This window comes from Epinephelus fuscoguttatus, linkage group LG12 (assembly GCF_011397635.1).
Source record: "Epinephelus fuscoguttatus linkage group LG12, E.fuscoguttatus.final_Chr_v1".
In the NCBI taxonomy this organism is placed as follows: Eukaryota; Metazoa; Chordata; class Actinopteri; order Perciformes; family Serranidae; genus Epinephelus; species Epinephelus fuscoguttatus.
This window is the reverse complement of record NC_064763.1, coordinates 32310940-32331740: the sequence shown is the minus strand read 5'-3', so window position 1 is coordinate 32331740 and position 20801 is coordinate 32310940. Positions and strand designations below refer to the sequence as shown.

The window sequence follows — 20801 nt, the reverse complement described above, 5'->3', positions numbered from 1 at the left end:
CACCAGTAACTCCTCCTCACTATGTTAACAATGTGCTCAGCCAGCAACAAAATGGCTACCTTTAGGCTGTTTAACTAACCCATGACAAATGTTATGAAAGGTTAAAGAAGACATAAGTCATCATTTGTCTTTTAAACACTTCCAAAAAAGTGTTTAAACAGCTTGTCTCTCTGCCCTCCATCTCCACACACTAAGGCTGCCCTCCAGTGGTTGCACACAGCATTACGCCGATCTGTTCATTGATGCTATGACCCAATACTGACTGCTTGTTACACAACACCCAATGTCAGTTTAATGCCACAAAAAGCAGCCTATCTCCAATTTTTTTTTTTGCACAATGCAAATCTTTATTAATGTCTCCAGGCAATTCCTATTGATGACACTTGTGCTATAATAATCCCAGAGTCACAACAACATCAAGTCAACTTTGTCAGGGTTTGGTTTCAAATAAATTATTTACAGGTTGCCTAATGTGATACCAATGTGTTTCTTGTCACCTTACAGTTTAATATTCACAGGATAAAGAGTTGGATCTATTAACAGGAAGTTGACTGCGTGTGCTAATTAGGCTTCTTTCCTCCAAAAGGCACTCGAAAGAGACACTTCCACTGCACGGTTAAATCACATGAACTCATTGATTGTAGTTTCTAAACTGTTATTAGTGAATATTAATGCCAGCAATCTGCCCTGAAGTCTGTGCAACTGTAGTGGGGTTAACATAATCCTAATTTCATTTTTGTATTGTCATTAATTCTGCTCTTTCTATCCTGACTCCAGGTGCTGAGTGAAATGGCTATTTACATTATATCAAAAATAAAAAATTGTTTTCTTTCTTTGGAAAATTTGAGTTTAAATGAAGACATGCATTGATTATAGACATAGTTATGATTGAATCGATAAATGGATTGTAGGCATAAGTGTGAGAGGAGATTATCACCTGAAGGTGGGTGTTTACAAGCGGGCTCCATGTTCAACAAACATTATGGATCCCCAAAGTGTTCAATATTAAAAACAGTTAAACAATTTCTGAATCAAATATTTTTTTGTGAAATTATTGGAGTTCCTTTTTATTTGACAATGGATTTTTTAAAATAAATGCCATTTTTCAAAAGTATGTTTTATGTCATTATGGTGTTCATGATCAGCCAATCAAAAGCCCTCGGCCTCTCTAAAGACGGCTCATTAGCTGCTGTAAAACTAAGCCAATTAGCTCCAGTTAGCCAGAGCAACAACGTCGTCCAAGTCATTCTGAATGAACCAGTCAGAGGAACCTGCTGTAATTAAACACAGTACACGGACATCAAGACTAAAATCTCCTGTGCAGCTTAACAAGGCTGCACATGCTACCTCACTAGCTAGCTAAGTAGCTAAGTGTGGTTGTGAGCTTGAATTATTACCGATCACCAGCTTCAGCTAGCTGGTTCATTTAGAGTTACCTTGGCAGAACTCGGTGAAAGGTGATACTCACAGAGAGAAAGTCTTTCAGTGTGGTTGCCAGCAGTACCTAGCTAATACTGCTAATAACAAGCTCACAACAACTCCTCTAAGCTAGTTAGCCAGCTAGGTAGTTAGCATATGCAGCCTGGCGTAGCAAGAGTTAAAAGTGATTCTCAGTTTGCAGCCCATGAGAGGAATCTGGCCCTCGACACATTGATACACACTGGGAATTTTTGGACTTTAAATGTAAATAAGGTGCCAGAGTGCGTAAAACTCTTCCCAGTATAACTTGTTTGATCCCTGGACCCCTTGACATGGGCTCCGAATGTCCTTAAATCCTACAAACGTTCCCAACTGCTGTGTGGAATTTGCCTCATTTATCTATTTTATCCGATAAATATTATTCTTTGTTTACTTCTCCAACTTTAACCAGTTTCTGTCAAAACAGTGTGGGCAGTGTGTATAAATGAACTGTGGTGAACTTCCCTCCATCTAACCAGTGCCTCGATATCCCTCCTTGCCCTGCGGTGAAACTCTGACGATTGATGTAACTTATGTAATCGCTGGCTCTTGGGGTGTTGCTCAAACTACAGGCTGTACTTCCACATTTTCTGCATTTCTGCATTCTGCACTTTTACTGTTAACAAACACAATGACGTTTTTTTTGGGGGGGGGGGGGGGGGCTTAGCTGGAGGCAAAACAATTCTCCACAAACTTTAGCTAGTGCTAGCTAGCAAGTTCTGTTCATTTGTTTTAGACAGTGGAGGAAGATAATGCAAGTGGTGCATTCAGAAGTATTCATTCCAACACAAACTGGACCGTTTATAGATTCAATGCGCTGTCTGAATGTATCGTTCGGTTATCCAGAGTACCACACTCTTAGAAAGGCAGAGTGGACTCTGTCTGGGGGGACGATTGACTGCTGTCGAAGCTAACGTTAGCGTTATGGAGAAATCCAACATTCCTCGTAATGCCTCCCCAATTTCTGATGAGGTGGACATGATAACATTTATTACACATAACGTTACTCATCCCTACAACAGGAAACACTTTCTCCCTAACCTGATTTGAAGTGTGAGCTGCAAATGCAAACATTTTTAATGATCACCTCCGTCCAGTCCTTGCGTCTTATCACATTTAGCCATAGTTGTCTTCGCTTTTGTTGACAGGCTGTGGCGGCTGGTATCCGATAAAATTTAAGTTTTGAGCCATGACTCCTTCATTCTGGCTCCCAATAACACAACAAGATGACATCTTAAGACTCCTATGTCGCCTGTGGTGGAGAGTCGTGTTTTGCCTCCAGCTACCAAACTGACATCATTGTGACCTTGGCTGTAAAAGGGTCTACACTCGACAAACGATCTATTTGGACATAATCACATTACATCACCCACCAGTGGGAGCGTTTATTGGTCTGGTGTGGCACAGTGCATTCTGGTAGTTGTAGGTTTTCTCCCTCTTGAGCAAAAGCATCCTTTCTCTCTGATTTGTCTGGTTCTGTAGCAGCACTTTCAAATTTTTTGTGTCTTTCTACTGCAGTGAAATACTTCTCTAACCGGCCCCTGGCCTCCTGTCATTTTGCAAAAATGGCCCCCGAGCAAAGCCAGTTGAGCTAACTTGAGCGAATTGGAGCTCACTGGTTAAATTTGACAGCAGCTGTTGAACCATCACTGTCATGAAGAGCGACAGTATGCGACAAAATGTCACATGAAATAAACGGTCATTGAGAACAAAATTCATTATGAAATAAAACAGTCTATTATTTTTTTTTACGTATTCAATATTGGGCTCTTTGGGGTTCCGTACAAAAGGCTTTACGGTTCTCACCAGTAAACCAACACAGAGCAGTAAACATGAACATGGGTACTTACCATATAGATTAAAAAAAAAAGTCCTCGCTATGATCAGGTAATAATGGCTATCAGTGAGCAGCTACAGAAGCTTTTTCCTTTTTCACAGTGCAAACTCTTCCTCCAGCAGTCGTCAGCAGGTCGCAATCAGACAAACATGACAGAGTCTCAAACTTTGGTTCAGTTTGAGTTCATCGTCGTTATCGTCTGCTCTCTTCATGTATTAAGCCACTTGGATTTAGTGCAGTACAATCAGTGAACATCTCTTTCTGTCTCGTCTCTCACTGGTTATAGTCTGTACAAGGTTGCAGTATATTCTGAGTATTATGCGTGAAAAAGACGAGGCATGGCTCAGTCTTGGCATCACTGATTCAGATTTAAATTAACATGAGAGCATAAACACACTACACTGACATTATCAGTCTTTAAGAGAAGTGTGGCAACAACTGGAGTATAACTGTACACATCAGGAAAGGCCAAAAAGTGCAGTAAAGCGGAAGGTTTGGTAAGAGCTGCAAAGACAGCAGGGTTATTACAGTCACACACACATGCACACAGAACAGTGAGAGGGTTAGGATGCTTCTTGTGCTTCTACGCCTGTTAGGGACATCAACGAAGAGCCATGAACAGGCACCCCAAAGTTAAAACAGCGTCTCAAATATAGAAGTGTGTTACTGAGCAGGGGAAATATTACAAGTCCCGAAAAACTGGCCTGAGTGCAGCCAAGGCGAGAGAGAGCGATCTCCTACAGATGGAGTCCACTGGAGTATTACTACCTGTCACCCCCACATGCTGCAGCCAGATAAATCAGCAGTAGCATTGCCGGCTGCCCTTGGTGACCTCCTCAGAGGAATGGACGGTGTTGGGAACAAATCCACTCTTGACGCCCTCCCAGCCATCCTGGATCTTGATGTCTCCGGTCCGTACCAGCTCAAAGATGTCCCTCGTCAGATCCACAAACGCCTTGTGAAAAAGAAACAAAATTAAAACCAGATTGTGAAGCTTAACACACACTATGAAGAAAAAGTCAAATCTCATCCACACCTTCTCCACGTTGATGGATTCCCGCGCCGATGTCTCCACATAGCGCATCCCATAGGCCCCTGCCAGCTTCTCTGCCTCCTGCTGGGTCACCTGACGATGGGCCTCCAGGTCACACTTGTGACCGACCAGCAGGAAGACAATGTTGTGCGGCTGGACGTGGCTCTGGGCCTCCTCTAGCCAGTTATGGACGTTCTGGAAGGAGCGGCGGTTTGTGATGTCGAAGAGTAAGAGCCCACCAACGGAGTTACGGTAGTAAGCTCTGGTGATAGACCTTGAAATACAGACAGATGGATTGTGCTGAAAATAAAAACCACTGTAGAACACAGTCCCCAACAAATACACTATTTACTCCTGTTTGAATAATGTTTGCTGAACACCACAGCTTCCAGCCATTTTAAGAAATTACTGAGCCTTTTTTTTTGTGAAATTAAAGTATACTCGTGATCTTTTTTTGAAATTTTACATCAGGTGATCTGACATTTTGAAGACTTGAGTGCCATTTTAATGGAGCCTACATATGATGGACGGCCGTACAGGAAAATTGCACACATAATAAAATATTTTTCCATCTCAATTCCACATGAAACTGCAAAGTCTTCTATGGAAATCCCTGCCTTCAGCTAACATCACCAGCCCTGATGACAGACTGTAATGACAGCGACACTAGGGAAGTGCCAACAGCAGCATTCTACAAATTGTCATTCCTAACTTGACAGACGCTTGTTAGGGGGCGCTGTTTTCAGTGGTTGCTAAGTGAGAAAATATAACGCATGCATTTCCTGTCATGTTCAGTGGTTGCACAAAATGTTCCTGAGTGTCACCACTGGCCCACAGTTTAAGAAACTGTGTCCTACACTATGGCCCTTTTCATGACATACAATACTATGACTTCTTTATGGCACACTTCATGATGACTGTTTTTTTTTAATTTTTTTACACTTTTCATGACATTATGTTATGAATTCTTTATGACTTTCAATAACATACTATGCTATGACTTTTTTAATGACATTTTTATGGCATATTATGTCATGACTTCACACTGAGACTTTTAAATGCTTTTTATGGCATACTTACATAAAGTCACATACTATGACTTTTTAAAAATGTTTTTCATGACTTTTATACTGTGAACTTTTTATGAATTTTGATGACATACTATACTATGACCTTTTCAATTATGTTTTTATGAAGCACTATACTGACTTCTATGACATATACTGTATGACTTTTTTTGCATTTTGCATGATTTTTATTAAGACTTTATGACATACTATGACTTTTTTCATGACTTTATACTGTGAACTTTTTATGAATTTTGATGGCATACCATACTATGACATTTTAAATTATATTTTTTATGAAGTACTATACTGTCTTCTATGACATACTATTGTATGACTTTTTTTTGGTGAAAATTTTCATGACTTTATCCTATGAAATTTTTATGACTTTTCATGGCATACTATACTATGACTTTTCTTTTTACATGTTTCATGACTTTAATATAACTTTTAATGACTATTTTTATGACACATTATATACTATGACTTTTTTTTTAATGACATTTTTCTGATGTACTTATACTCTCACTTTTATGACACACTATGTTTTGTTTTTTTGTTGTTGTTTTTTTTTTTTTTTTTTTTTACAACATTTTCATTAATCTATTCTAGGAAATTTGTATGACTTTTTATGGCATACTATACTATCACTTTTTTTATTTCATACTACGCTATAACTTTTGCATTAATTTTTATTGGTTTACAGCTAACTAAGACATATTTATGACTTTTTATGTCATACTGTGCTATGACTTTTATCTGACATTTTATGGCATACTATACTTTGTTTTTTCTTTTTATTTATAAAAATTATAATGTACTATGACATTTTTACTTTTTTATGGCATATCATACTGACTTTTTCATCATTTTTTTAAACCATTTTTATGGCATATTATACTATGACTGTTTTATGACTTTTTAAGGCAAATTATACTATGACTTTATTATGGCATTTTGCACGACTTCCTTTTATGACATGCTACTTTTTTTTCTATGGAGACATCCAACAGGACTGGGACAAGGTTGGGGGTAAATGTGCTTATGTAATGTGAAAAGAAAAGGTACTTAAACACTGACTATATAAAAATAAATAGGTTAATGATGCTGCTGTGTGAATGAGTGAAAAGCATGGAAGAGCTCTGCCTTTACCTGAACCTCTCCTGTCCTGCAGTGTCCCAAATCTGTAGTTTGATTCTTTTGCCCGGCTCGATCTCCACCAGGCGAGAGAAGAAGTCCACCCCCACGGTTGGGTCTGACACCTGGGCAAAGCGGCCCTCAGTGAACCTCCGGATCAGACACGACTTGCCGACCGTGGAGTCACCGATGACGATCAGGCGAAACTGATAAAGCCATATCGTCTCCATGTCTCACCAAAATAAAATCTGTGAGAAAATAAAATCATTAAATCATCAGTCATGTTATGGATTAATGTCTTATAGTGTGTGACCAACTATCAAAAACCCAAAGAGTTTACAATCATTTAATTTTTCAGCCCTAATCCATAGTATATAGAGCATAACAGATTGCTCTGATCTGTTCTTATACATCTTATCATCTGTACTGATAAATAAAACTGGAATGTAAATTGTTCCAAAGCTACTTATTTGCTAAGTGTCATGAGAAAATGTTGATCATTTGCAGAGCATTTTAAGGCTCTGTCTTTCAAAACCACTACAGAATTATCTTCACAATATATGAAATCTAAAACATGATCTTTAAAGCCTCTACAAACAACAGAATGACACCCTGCTCTATAGAAACAGAGGATGTGTTCAAATAGATTCAGATTAAAAACAAATGTGCATTTAATCCCCAGACTGCGTCGACCACATGGTTCACTTTTGGATTATGGCTGCCACCATGAGGAGAATAATAGGCTCAGATCATCTCAGCAGTGTCCATGTGATTTACAGTTGGGTGATCTAATTTGAGGGGAAGGAGGGAGGGGAGGGCCACTCCTCTCCAACTCAATAAACATTGGCATAGTCAGCCCCCATGTGGATAGTAGGCTGGTTGTTAGACAGCAATAACACACAATGAGGCCTTGAACCGAGCCAAACATGATCTTAATGAAGAGATAGCTGCTAAACGTGGCTGCTATCTGATAACACATGTTCCTAGAAGACCTTCAGTGTCACTCATAATAAGAAATCCTGCAAAGTTTAGACAAAAAATATGAGTAAATTGTTTGGATCATGAGGCCCAACCCACTTAGCTTAATCCCAGTATGGCTGTTGTTTACTTACAACATGAATATTCAGTCAACAGTCTCATAAAGAACAATAAATAATAACCTACCTTAAAGTTAAGAGCTCAGTGTCTGTAAAAAACAAACCCCATATCGATGATTCCTACAAATGATCCTGTAGAGCAGCAGTGGTGGTGTTACAGAAATAACCCGCCAATAACAAGCATCACATTAACCAGGCCTCGTGTCCAACATCAGCACGTGACCCGTTTTTAGGGACAAGAGCAGCCTCTGGAGTGTTTATACCGAGAGATGATCCGCGATGGTTCCACTCCACATTTGATATTTCCGTGAGGATCGGTCGGCAGATGAAATGGCAGCAGGACACAACAGCAGCATCACACCTCTCCTCCTCGCCCTCATCAGCACCACTACCGTAACTGTGCGCACGGCAGCGCACCGACAATCCTCAGGGTCACGCTGCTGCCTTCAAAGGCTGTAGGAAGAAAACAAAATCGTCATTACGGTGTCAGCGCAAATTAATAAATAATTTAGCATTGCTCACAAAATTATACAAAGGCATAAAGCATTCACTCGAGATAACAAAGAGGTAATTCAGGAGAACAACTGCTGATTTTTCCCCCATAAAAACTTGAATCATAATTCTAAGATGATCTTATTAATTCTGAGAGCTTTTCTCAAAATTCAGAGATAATAATATCGTTAATTCAGAAGAACGGGGCAAATATTTTTTCCCAAGTGAATACAGTATACTTTATACCAATATTTACTTTTTAAATGGTTATTATTATTAGTAGTAGTAGTAGGAGGAGGAGGAGGAGGAGGAGGAGGAGGAGAGTAGTAGTAGTTTTATTGCTAATGTCATTATTTGAATCTTTATTGATATAAAACATCATGATACAAAACAATCCAATAATATATAGTTACAGCAAATAAAGCAACTACAAAGAAGGAGACACGACAACAGTGGAGGTGTCTCCCTCACATCCTGCTCCACAACTGGGAGGGACATTAAGCAGCTAAACAGCTAAATGAACACCAGTTTAAAATAAAATAGAAACAAATGTAAAATAGATCATACATTAATTAAGCAGACTAAAGTTTAAAAAAAGGCCACAAAGCAGAGCAGTTATAATCTGACTTGTTTGGCCTCAAAATGTTAGGCTACATATTATAAATAGAAAAACAGATTGTCAGCATATAAAAAATGTTGTGTATCAATGTTACAGTTTTCCCCCCATGACAGTAGCCTATCAAACTTTATTAATGAACATATTTTATTAGTCAAGTCCTTAGTCCTAGCTTCAAAGTTTAGGACTAAGGACTTGACTTGGGACACGAGTGCAAAGACTTGAGTCTTACCTGTGACTTACAAAAAAATAACTTGGTTCCACCTACCAAGCACTTGTCCCTTCCCTCTTTATCACTTTTTACTGTATTTTGTCATATGACATATTTTTGTTGCCAGCACTCATATAATGAAAGGGATATCTAACCAGAAAATGACTTTGGTGGGAGTTAAAGTCACATTTGAGAATATTACTTCTGCAAAACCATTTAGTGATGTGAGTTATTCCCATAATGAACCCGCACCCACCTCCTCTCATCTCCCTCATCTGAGGTTGAGGAATTATGATGACAATGATAACAATGCATATCAGTTAATGATAAGAATGACTGAGGTGCATTAATGTAAAACAGAGGGGAGAAAAAAAGCAATAAATACACTTATAACAAAAATAAATCAGTGAATAAAATAAAATAAATATAGGATAAATAAAAATAAAATTATGAGAGCGGTAAGTGTACATGTATGGGTCACTGTGGTGCGCTGTTGGCAGATTTTCAATGTTCAGCTGTTATATTTAATACCCATCTCAGCAAGGTAGTCCTCCTGGGGAAAGAGAGGTCAGGCTCTTGACCTAATTGAGCAGGGGCTGCCAGATACTGTAAAATCTGTCTGTTAAATCCTTGTGGGAACTTTGATCTTTTCCAACTGTAAAAAACACAATAAAACTACAGCGAGGAAATGTTTTAGTGTTGCTGCAAATCAAATTTAACATTCAAGACATACTGTATGATCAGACAAGTTAAATCTGTACCATGCAGGCCACTAAGGGTCCTAGGCACATTGGAGAAAACGCACTCGGCTGCGTGACAAATCCTGAAGTTTTACGAGGAGCGCCTGAACGCACCACCAGTTAGCCTCTGTGTTGGGAGTTGCTTCCAGGAGCTGAGAGTTGGCCGTGAAGTAAACTGACCCAGAGGGTGTTGTGTGATTTAACGGGTGGACTGCAGTGATCTGGGGCGAGCTTCACCTCTTCTTTCACAAATCTCGACGATATTGGATCATAATAAGAAAAATAGTGCGAAGTGTGTTGGACGGAAGAAAATGTTCTACTTACGTTACTGTCCTTAACTTCACCACAGCCAGTTTACAGTTTTGTGCGCACCGGTATTCATAAAAGGTTTCTGTAATTCTACTGAGGAGTTTCTCCCTGCAGAGCTGCAGCCATGCAGCAGGAGCTCCTGTTCAAAGTCCTGGTGATCGGGGACCTGGGAGTCGGGAAAACGTCCATCATCAAGCGGTACGTGCACCAGATCTTCTCCCAGCACTACCGAGCCACCATCGGGGTGGACTTCGCCCTGAAGGTGCTCCAGTGGGACGATGACACTGTGATCCGGCTGCAGCTGTGGGACATAGCAGGTCTGTCAAACTTTAACCAGCACATCCTGGTTTACGAGCTCACTGTTTGCATCAGGTGATTGTTAAAACTGTAAAGCTCTGCGGGATTTATTCTCTGTGGTTTGGGATTTTTGGGGACAGAAAGCTTTTGTTTCTCCCTCACCAGCTGTGAAAACTTTAAAGCTACTACAGGATAAGTGTTTGAAACATTAAAACATATATAAAATGGTAGTTGGATTGTACTGCAGAACAATTTCTGAGTCCTGAAGTCTTATTTTCTGCCAGTGTAGTAAGATCAAACTAACTGCTTTCCAATACAATCAGCTCCTGTCAACAGTGTCTTGAAACATGACAGACTGCTGCACAAAAACACTTTTGAAACTTGTTTTCACTTTATGATTTAGTGACAAACAAACTTTATAAGATGTAGATATTTTTCAGTGGCTGATGTGAACTCGCAGTGAGAGTGGATGCCTGGGTCCCTCCCTGTCATTTGAAGCCTGGTCGAGGAATGTAGATCTTGTGCCTGGCTGTGACTCAAGTTATCCCATGCTCATAATATCAGTCACATGATGGCAGCTACTGTAGAATAAACACATACACACACGCTGTATTCGTCACTAATACACCGTGCTGTGAGTTGATCTAATTTAACAGACTTGAAGGGCATCTTTACACAAATATGTGTGTGTCTGATGGCTGTCCTGTGCCGTGCGTCCCAGGACAGGAGCGTTATGGGAACATGACTCGTGTCTACTACCGGGAGGCGGTGGGAGCTCTGGTGGTGTTTGACGTGACGAGGGCCTCCACGTTTGATGCAGTGCTCAAGTGGAAGGATGATCTGGACTCCAAGGTCAGCACAAACTTTCTCTCCTGTCATTCTGTCTCTTGGAAGAGGTGTAATAATTCACACTACACCTGCACATGGCTGGTCACAAGCACACACAACAACAGTTCACGCCACAGTTGGAGTTAAGGTGAGGGCGGTGGTGTTGTTAAAGTTACATGAGATAGATTTCTAGTAAACAGGAAAGCTTAGCTCACAGGTATCGCAGAGGCATCATCCACATTTCAGTGTAAATAAGTGAGATTATGCTAAAAAAGGATTTAACAGCTGTTTACACCTGGCATTATTATGCTTCTTGGATGACACGATCACAGGTGGACAGCTGTGAGGCTGTCTGTTCACACCAGGCATCAGAATACAGCCCCTTTTACACACAGGTTGCACCAGAGTGCCGCTACAAAGTCCCTTTCTGTATGCCGCCTTTGCATTTTTACACAGAAGTAAACAACAGCAGTATCATGCCGCCCCATGGTGTGATTTCAGACAGCATGCTGGCGTCCCAGAAGCAAATGGGACATGACGGGTGCCTCTAGTGTGACATATCAGATATGTGTCTGCAGCTGTCCCTAAACAATAACCATGTCAAGGAGGAGAGGGTGAGGAGCATCCGGACTTCATCGTCTCTATAGTTTGTGGACGTTTTCCGTTGCTGTTCTACTTAGTTGAGTTAGCTGCTTTTTTAATCTCCTGGCGGTGGAACACACAAATAACACGTCATAAAAACATCACACATGTCCCATTCATAGTCCCATACTGCCAGCTGTCGATTTGGCGCTGTTGCTACCTCCACTGCCATCTTAAAGGCGAGGCAAGTCTGTCCTTCCATTCTGTCATCGTCCATTTTATAAAGAACAACAAGGCGGAATAACGGTGGTACTTGAACAAGCAATGTAAAATGCGCTTGCTTCTCCACATGCACCTCCAATGACCACTTGTGATAGGATCTCACTTCCTCCTCCATATGCAAATAAACAAGTAATCCTACATAATTTCGATTTGCAAAGACCGAATGTGTTGTTGTTAATCAGCGGGAGGTTTGTTGTACTATTCGCACACTTCAGCTCCAATTTTGTAGTTTGCCACAGACTGTGGGAGACTATGGATGGTTTCGAGGAGAGATGGGTGTTCTCCAGTGCAGGGAAGCAATAGATCGCTCTCTCATCCCCATCACTGTCCCCTCCAACAATGCAAAGGATTAGCCTACTTCAGCTGCAAAGGAAGTCATTCCATCATCTTACAGGGTGTTGTGGGTCTCTACAGACATAGTCTCGCTCACCAGACCTTTCTCAAGAAAAGAAAGGTCTGGCTGGCCCGACTCTCACTTTAAGATTGGAGAAAAAAAAAAGTCCCGGCTGTTTGTATTTCTTTCAACCAATCACAATCGTTCTGGGCGGTGCCACAGCAATGGTGCGCTTGCAAAAATACTGCTGGGGGGAAACAGGTTTTGGTGTAACACGCCCACAAAAATATCACCTACAGGACGCGAACCATGGCAGAAAAATGGCTACATCCCCGCAAGATCAAACACCGCAGAAGTTCGTAAAGGACGTGTTGAAAACGGTTGAAAACTGCTACACAACTGGAGGTGGTAGGGCGGGACTTCAGCGGGTGGCTCGTTCTGCCCGATGAGAGGCTGATCTATGCAGTGAACTTCTGCCCACTCAGACTACTACAGACACTACACAGAGGACATAAGTTAAATACGTAGTCATTTAATGTGGCTCAGGACACATTAGCGTGCACACTGCTGAAAGAGTGTGGCCTTAGGTGGTTCACACCACCTCCAAATGTGGTCTGAGCGACGCAGTGACAAAGCACTGGGCGCATTCACATCTGTATTTTAAGCTGTCCACTTGTAATCCGATCACCTGAGATGCATGTTGATACCGGGTGTAAACAGAGCCCATGTGTGTTAACAGCTCCAAAGACCAGGGCTCGATAAAAGTAGGTTGTTTGAAAAATTGCAGCTGCAGTGCTCAAAGTTTGTGAAAGGTGACACCAATAGCCTGCACACAGCAGAGGGAACAGAGAGTGCACTGGGAACTGCTTAAGGTGCCAGTGTGCTTCAACAACAGTGTGAGTCAGATGCATCTGAACCCCCACCCATCCACCACCCTCTTCACAGCTTTTCCAACATCAGAAATAGAGGGCAGTGTCTGACAGTTTCTATAAAGTTGTCAATATACTACGTGTCATTCAATCATGTATAACAACAGAAGCGTATGGTTTAAGCCTGCTATCATACAGAGGGGCGATAATTAATCAAATAAGGAAAATGGCCCCCACTCGAATCTAGAGAAATAACTTTTAAAAACGTCTGAGAGAGAAGTTCAAACCTTACTTACTTTCTCACCTTCACATACCTGGCCATTCGCTGCGTGTGGGCATGCGTGTTGTATTGTCGGTTTTGGTATATTACAGAAATTATGATTTATGATGTTTTTCTCCTAGTTAAACATCAAATAGCCAAAAGAGTAAATTATATGATGTTAAAGTTTGTACAACCATCATCTAACTCTTCTTTCCTCTCTCCTCAGGTGACCCTGAACCACGGGAGGCCAGTTCCAGCTGTACTCTTGGCAAATAAGGCGGACCAGCTGTCTTCCCAGTCGCCTAAACTTGACTCCTTCTGCAGGGAGAATGGCTTCGTTGGCTGGTTTGAGACCTCTGCAAAGGTACAAGAGGCTGAAGTCAAATCAGTGGAAAAGACATTAAGAGTGAGACTGAGGTGGTGGTTTCCACAAATCTTTTAATATACTGGCGATTTCTATGCAAATATAAAAGGTTGGAGGGCTTTTGTGATTGAGCTGTAAAGCTGCTTGACTCGAGGCAAAGACTAAAAGACTTAATTCAGGGCTAAATAACAGTCATCAGCACTATACATAATTTACACAGTCAGATTAACGACACATTTAACTGGCTAAAATAACAGCAATGCTGTTACAATAGAAGCTCACTGTAAAAATAAATGATTCTGAAAATTACTGTCTAGTGTTTCAGCACAAGCACTGAAAGTCAGAAAGCATTTTCTGAAGAGACAAATGGAGGAATGTCTGCAGTCTGGTGTGAACTGGCCGTCTAGAGCCCGTCTAATGAGTTACACAGCAGAGTGGGAGTCAGAGACAGTAGTGTAGTTAGAGGACACAAAGGCACAGCAGACAGGACAAAAACAATAATGTTTCAGACATTGTGTGACATTCTGACTTCTCATTAGTTTAGTCTGCGATGTCAGAATGAAAAGGGGGATAGTCAATTAAGTCAGAATCAGACTGTCTGATTTGCTGTATTTACCATTTGGACTGTGATACAGGCTACTGTAGACATTTGCGGACAGATATGGCCGTTGATAAAAGAAGAAATGACACAATCGTCCTATTAGAGAATAATAAATAAAAAACACCCACATCACATTTTGGGTTTTGGTGCTAGAGCCTGAGTTGGTCTGATATGACCATTATCCCATGGTGGCTAATGTTAGCTAATGTTAACTAGCTAACATATTGTTGTGTAACTGACATTGTCAGTTTGCTGACTTAATGATTCTTGACTTGATCTTCTGTTTTGTTTTGTTTCAGCATGACAGATAAATACTTTAGGACTTTCCCATTGGCAGTTTAGGCCACACCGAGTCAAACCGTTTGGTGTTGATTTACGTTTCCAATCGCAATTTAACACAGAAAGTTGTGTCAAATCACCCCAAGATAGACCATAACCGACTTCAGCTCAAAACGTGCCAGACCACTTTTACGCAGGATGCAGTGACATCAGATGGGCTTCGTCATCATCCAGGAACAATTCAGCATGAAGTTGAAATATCCTCTGGTGCCAGACATAGCAGATACTTTATCAGTTTCAACTGCGTCTCAAAAAAGCAAACAGAAAAGAGAAGGGCATGCGCTCGCACAGTTCAAAGTAAACAGCACTAAAGAGAACAATGCATTTAAAATCATTGAATCAAGCCAAGTGTGACATCAGTTAAGTGGGCAGCTCTGTTTTATGGAGATGGAAATCCCTCTGCTCTGGGCTGATGCACTCAGTCGAACTGAGTTAAGCCAAGTCAGCAAATGCGTAGAAATGGGCTAAAAGAGTCCACAGCCATGCAAGCGTGCTCTGTGACACTGTATTCAGTTGGTTTGAGCAAAACTTGAGCAAGCTAACAAGTGCAAAATAACAATGCTAACATGCTGATGTTTATGAGGTATAACATTTACCATATTCATTATCTTAGTTTAGCCCACTAGCATGCTAACATTTGCTAATTAGCACTAAACTCAAACTACAGTTGACGCTCATTGCTAAATCATCATGCTGAATAATTCAAATTTTGACCCAATGATGATGCCAGATGAAAAGTCAGAGGATCTACAGAGTAATTAAAATTCGTCCTTAAGAAACCTTGAGTATCTAAAGCTAATTTCAAAGCAATCCAGCTTATACTGTCGGTGTCAAATATTTTAGTCTAAACCACAAATTTGAACCTCAAGGTGGCGCTACATGAAAAGTCAGAGGATCTACAAAGTCATTCAAGTTCATCTTCTGGGGACCACAGATGTCTGTAGAAAATTTCATCGCAATCCATCCAGTGGCTCTTGAGATTCAGTCTGGACCAAAGTGGTGGACTGACAGGCCCACATCCATAGAGCCATGCCACTATGGCTGTGTGTGGAGTGACTATGGGGTACATGATTTCTTCACTGTTGTCTTGTCTTATTCCCTCTCTCAGGAGAACGCAAACATCGACGAGGCGACGCGCTGCTTGGTTGGGCACATCCTGAACAACGAGGAGAGCCCGCTGGTGGAGCGAGACCCCAGCTCCCTCGTTCTGTCTGGATACAACAACACCACCAAGGATCATTTCAACTGCTCGTCGTGTGTGAAATGGTGACTTCTGACCAATCACAGGCAACCAGGAAGTGAACAGCTGTGAGGCCACGACCACATAGAGAAGTTTGGCTCAGGGACTGCTTGTAAAAAAGAAACTGCCTTAGGCCATGTGATTAATGAAGGAAAATGTAAAACAGGTGAAGCTTTGTACCGATGTCGATGGGCTGTGTTCACACTGCAGGCCAACATGATATCAGGAGCATAAAAGATTAGGTATTGATTTTTTTGTTGTTATCGTTGTTCCTGCAGATTCTTAAAAAGGTTTGGTTTTTAATATTAAGGTAAACGTTTTTTTGTAATTTAGTTCTAGGCTATGATTCATGCTTCACAACCACAAAAAACTCCAGTTTAGTTTATTTCATCCTTTTACCCACAGGAACTGCACAGTATTGTTTTTGCTTTTGGAGGTATTAAAAGAGTCTTTTAAGTAATTATATTTATACACGAAAACTGCAAGATTTGTTCATTCTACGATGTAACCCATATCTAGTATCAGTATAAACCTACAGTGCCTGATATGTCCACTTTTTGTACCTCTGCGTCTTTTGCTTGCATTACACGTATTTGACATTGTGCCTCTGACATGTAGCTGAACTGACAGCTCCTTAAACTTTCATCTGCAGTGTGAACACAGACAGACAAAAAAAAAAATGGCGCCTTCTTGCATTCTTTGCACTTTCCCTCAGCCCACCATCATCCAGTATATGGAAACAGTCAAAACTGCAAATGCTTAGAATGTCCTATATTTCACACATATTGTGGACCTAATATATGAGTGCTGACAGTACCACAAAGACCTGAGATGCATTTTTACGGGAGTGAATTTGAACCAAAAGCTAAAACCTGTGGTTACAAATGAGACAGAACCTACCATCCACTCAGTCCCCACACTTAAGTGTGACTGAGGTATAGGAAATGATTTCTGCAGATTCAGGTTTCTGTCATTTACCAGCTCAAACTGTGGACTTAAGCTCAGATGTACATATATATTATAATATGTTCAAAGTCCCCTCCGGCATGTTTTAAAATGTGTAACATACTCTGTTATGATTAATATTTTGTCGAACATGGGATTCCCACATAAAAAGTAAAAAATTAAAGATTCTAGCTACCCATACTACCATACTATATAGTATACCAGTAAAAGATTTAGTATGTCAAATGTAGTATGCCAAAAATACCAGGATGTATCCGGTCTGACTTTTCAGTATGCAAGTCAGCATGCTTTTCTGGCTATTCTGACCCATAATCCGATGTGATAGGTCACATTGACTGAGCCGCAAAGAGATGACAGCTGATTGACAGCTGTCAGAAATCACAATGACGGGTGAGAGTGCATCATGTAACTGATGACCAGTCGAATAGTAATAATAGGAATATTGACTGTTTAAGTGAACAAAATAATCATAAATATTACAAACAACAATGAAAATAACAATGACAGAGGACTGTAGTTGTAATTTCGCTGTCTACTATCTACAGCCTCCGAAGTTATGAATTTAGTTCAGGGCGAAAGGTTATGAGAATGTAGCATGTCCCGATTGTGTGCATACTGCATGCAACAGTACATACCTTTTATGGATAGCTACAGTACCTACTAAAAGTTAAAAGTATGCAAAGCGGAACACACCCATCGTCTGGCCCCGTGCCCCGCCCACCACCTGCTTTCACTCTTTGCCTTCTCCAGTACTGACACAGCGCTTAAATAAAGTGTGGAGGTCTGGCTATGCATGACTGAGCATGAAAACTAATTCTTGACCTTCTAAGGAGCAGTGTGAAGAATTCAGTGGCAGCTAGTTGTTAGGATTGCAGATGGCAACCAGCTGAAACTTCTCCCACGTGCCAAGTGTGAACTCCCAGTAAGAATTTCTTCAGTGTTCATTGGTTAGGAGGTTTTTACAGTGAGCCTAATTATCTGCAGAGGTCTCTTCCTCTTAACAACAAACAGACGAGGTGATTACAACCAGTAAAAATACTAAATAAAGCACTGTCACATTACAAATCAGTCTTTCTTTGATGCTGTTCGGCACATTGTGGAGGGACTGCTAACTGCGGTGGCTAATGCAAAAAATGTGAATGGTCCTATCTAGAGCCAGTGTTTTGTTTGTCCGCTCTGGGCTACTGTAGAAACATGGCAATGTAACATGGTGATCTCCATAGAGGAGGACCCACTCCCTATGTAGATATAAACAGCTTATTCTAAGGCAATGAAAACACAAAAAAACGTAGTTATTATATTCCATTTCTGCCAATACAGCCCCCTAAATCCTACACACTGGACTTTTAAGACAGTAGTTTGACACAAAAAAAAAATCTGTTGAATGCCACAGCCATATTCCTGTCATAATCTGAATCCCTTTATGTCACATGAAGACAGAGGATGCATCCTGTGTATTCATAACTGACCTGCTAATGCATAAAGATGTTTTCTTTCGTACTGGATGATGAACTGATGGGCTGGAAAACCTGCCCTTGCATGCAACTGAGAAAAACTCAGAAGGACCCTTTGCAGTCAGAAATGAACATAAATGCTGTGGAGATAATGGAGGAGAGTCCGTTTAGCAGACATGTTCATTAAATGGACTATTCAAGTGGTTGATAAAACCTAAAGGCTATTAGCAGATTGAGAATTTCTTTAATTAGTAATAGCAGTGGTACACTGTGAACCACTTCACAACATCTGTGGCTCTTCCAGGACTACTCTCATCTGTCTTTATGATTTGCTGTAGCATTTCGAATTTAAGCTCTAATTTCCATTTCATTTTGTATATATGTGTGGTTTCAGTCTGTGATAGTTTACGTCATCCTCAAAAAGTGGATAACTCAGTCTGGATCTAAATAACTTTGATAGCAAACCTGACTCGCTGTCAAACTGTCGGCTTTATTGTTGGTATGAGGCGTTTTCTTCAACCCTAAAATCGATTTCTCGCCAGTCAAACACATGGCATGTCCTGCTCTTTCCAGCGCAGCAACCACTGAACAGCCGCTTTTGTTGAGTCTGCCTCAAGTGTTATTTGAAATTCCATGTTTTCAAATTAGGCATCGGCTTTATATTTTACTTTACTCCCTTTGATGTGTAACAGCCTGTTCTTATTAAGCATCCCATATGGTCCAGACTGTATGTAATAAAATATGTATTTGTAGTACCCTATACTGCGCATTATGTTCTCCGCATTGTTCATCCAGGATCTATGCATGTGTCGTGTCCTCTGAGCTCAATCATGTCAAAATTTGGAAATCAGCCTTGACATTGACTTAAGTCACAAGAGAGAAAATGGGGCTGAAACAATTAACTTAATGAGTTAATTATAAAAATAGCTGTCGAAGAACAAAGTCATTTCTTTTCTCAGCAGAAATTCCTCAGCTCAAGCTTCTCACTTTTAAGGATTTCCTGCTTTTCTTCAGTTTTACATTATTATAAACTGAATATCTTTGGGTTTTGGATAGCTGCAGTTTGTGCCTCCCATGTATTAGCGTACACTCCAGTCACAGAGGTAACCGTCAGTTTCTCTAAAAGATAATTAAACTGCCTAGAAGAGCCTTTGAGGATTCTGAAAATACCGCCAGAACAGTGTTAAGTGTCAGTGTCACCCAGAGGGTTTCATCTAGTTAATTATCACTTAGAGATACCGACGGTTACTCTGTGACCAAAATGTATGCTAATACATGAGAGGCACAGACTGGGGCTTGAACTGTTGATCAGGTGATGAAGACATCTCATCTCTCACCTTGAGGCAATGGGAATTTAACTTCTTTTTTTAAAAACATTTTATAGACCAAAACATAAATAGACCAAACTAAATAATCAGCAGACTAATGGACGACGACAACAGTTGCACTACTAGAGAGCATTATCTCCTATTGTGAGCTAGAGCAGCAATGTGACAGTGTGAAAATGTTTTGAGTTTGAAAAAATATTTCCATGTGCTTTCCAAATGATATTTCCATGCATGTTTCCTAGAAGCTGTCTCTTTAACTTTTATAAATATTACATGTTATAAAAATAAAATGTGTGGTTCCTATAGATATTTCTTCTTCTTCTTCTTCTTCTGTCCTCTGCTTGGTCTTTAAAATAAAGCAGGAATCATCACTGCATGCTACCAGATGGCCTATTTACTCATCCATGAAATGTCATTTAGACGCATACTGGGAATGTTGTTGGAACTAAATGAATCAAACTGGAACAGTGCGGTAAAATTATTTTGAGGCTACAAGAAATGTCACCAAATGGACACTTCACAGGAAAATGATAGGCTATACTGTATGTTTGCTGGGATTTTGTCATGGTACCATAGTAAAACACCATAAACTAGCACTGTGAACTGCGAGGTCATCGGCACACTGATATCATATAGGAACACTACTGCTACTATGCTACTGTCAAGGCCGTGGGTTTCATTTTAACGTTGGGGGGACACATATGAAACAGGATGTTTGGGGGTTCTCTGCCAGAAAATTAAGAGAAGCTCCTCTCACACATTTATTGCAAATCTGAAATTATCTAAACATTATCCGGAGGAGCTGAATGTGAGAACACAAATGACTGAATCAGTTGGATCGGACACTAAACGGACTTCAACCTGCCAGTTCCCTGATACAAAGTCCGTGTGATGTCCGATTGAGGCCATGTGTGAATAGAGCAGGTAATTGTCGGGAGAAATCACCATGAGCAAATCATGTGGATGAAGTTTCTATTGTGCAGCTCATGGATAACTGGAAACAAACAAACATCCGCGAGTGAAGGAGAAGGGTCAAGTACACAAAGACGGCAATGAAA

The 20801-nt window shown here is 40.6% G+C and overlaps 2 protein-coding genes across 4 annotated transcripts in view; one reads left to right on the top strand and one right to left on the bottom strand.

The window, feature by feature from the left end:
• Positions 1-10: 10 nt before the first annotated feature.
• Positions 11-20801, bottom strand: part of LOC125898682 (ras-related protein Rab-39B-like) — a 45833-nt gene continuing 25042 nt past the window's right edge. Inside the window, exons 1-5 of one of the 3 annotated variants that reach the window (XM_049592523.1) lie at positions 13646-13782; positions 7697-8082; positions 6548-6780; positions 4332-4602; positions 11-4250 (exon numbers count right to left, since the gene is read on the bottom strand). In XM_049592523.1, the coding sequence (XP_049448480.1) occupies positions 4095-4250; positions 4332-4602; positions 6548-6762 (642 nt within the window). In that variant the 5' untranslated portion in view covers positions 6763-6780; positions 7697-8082; positions 13646-13782 and the 3' untranslated portion in view covers positions 11-4094. Of the gene's footprint in view, positions 4251-4331; positions 4603-6547; positions 6781-7696; positions 8083-10012; positions 10127-13645; positions 13783-20801 lie in introns of those variants that run through there. The other 2 variants (XM_049592522.1, XM_049592521.1) reach the window with 2 other exon arrangements.
• On the top strand, positions 10120-19984 carry LOC125898683 (ras-related protein Rab-38-like). Its single transcript, XM_049592524.1, has 4 exons — positions 10120-10314; positions 11016-11146; positions 13678-13815; positions 15864-19984. The coding sequence occupies exons 1-4, from the start codon at positions 10122-10124 to the stop codon at positions 16023-16025; spliced, it is 624 nt and encodes a 207-aa protein (XP_049448481.1). The 5' UTR covers positions 10120-10121; the 3' UTR covers positions 16026-19984.

What these genes read in the sequence shown, in the direction of transcription:
- LOC125898683 (XM_049592524.1), top strand. Translation starts at nt 10,122, where the DNA reads ATGCAGCAGGAGCTCCTGTTCAAAGTCCTGGTGATCGGGGACCTGGGA. An exon ending in AGGATGATCTGGACTCCAAG is followed by an intron (nt 11,147 to 13,677) that starts GTCAGCACAAAC and finishes CTCTCTCCTCAG; the next exon opens with GTGACCCTGAACCACGGGAG. An exon ending in GGTTTGAGACCTCTGCAAAG is followed by an intron (nt 13,816 to 15,863) that starts GTACAAGAGGCT and finishes TCCCTCTCTCAG; the next exon opens with GAGAACGCAAACATCGACGA.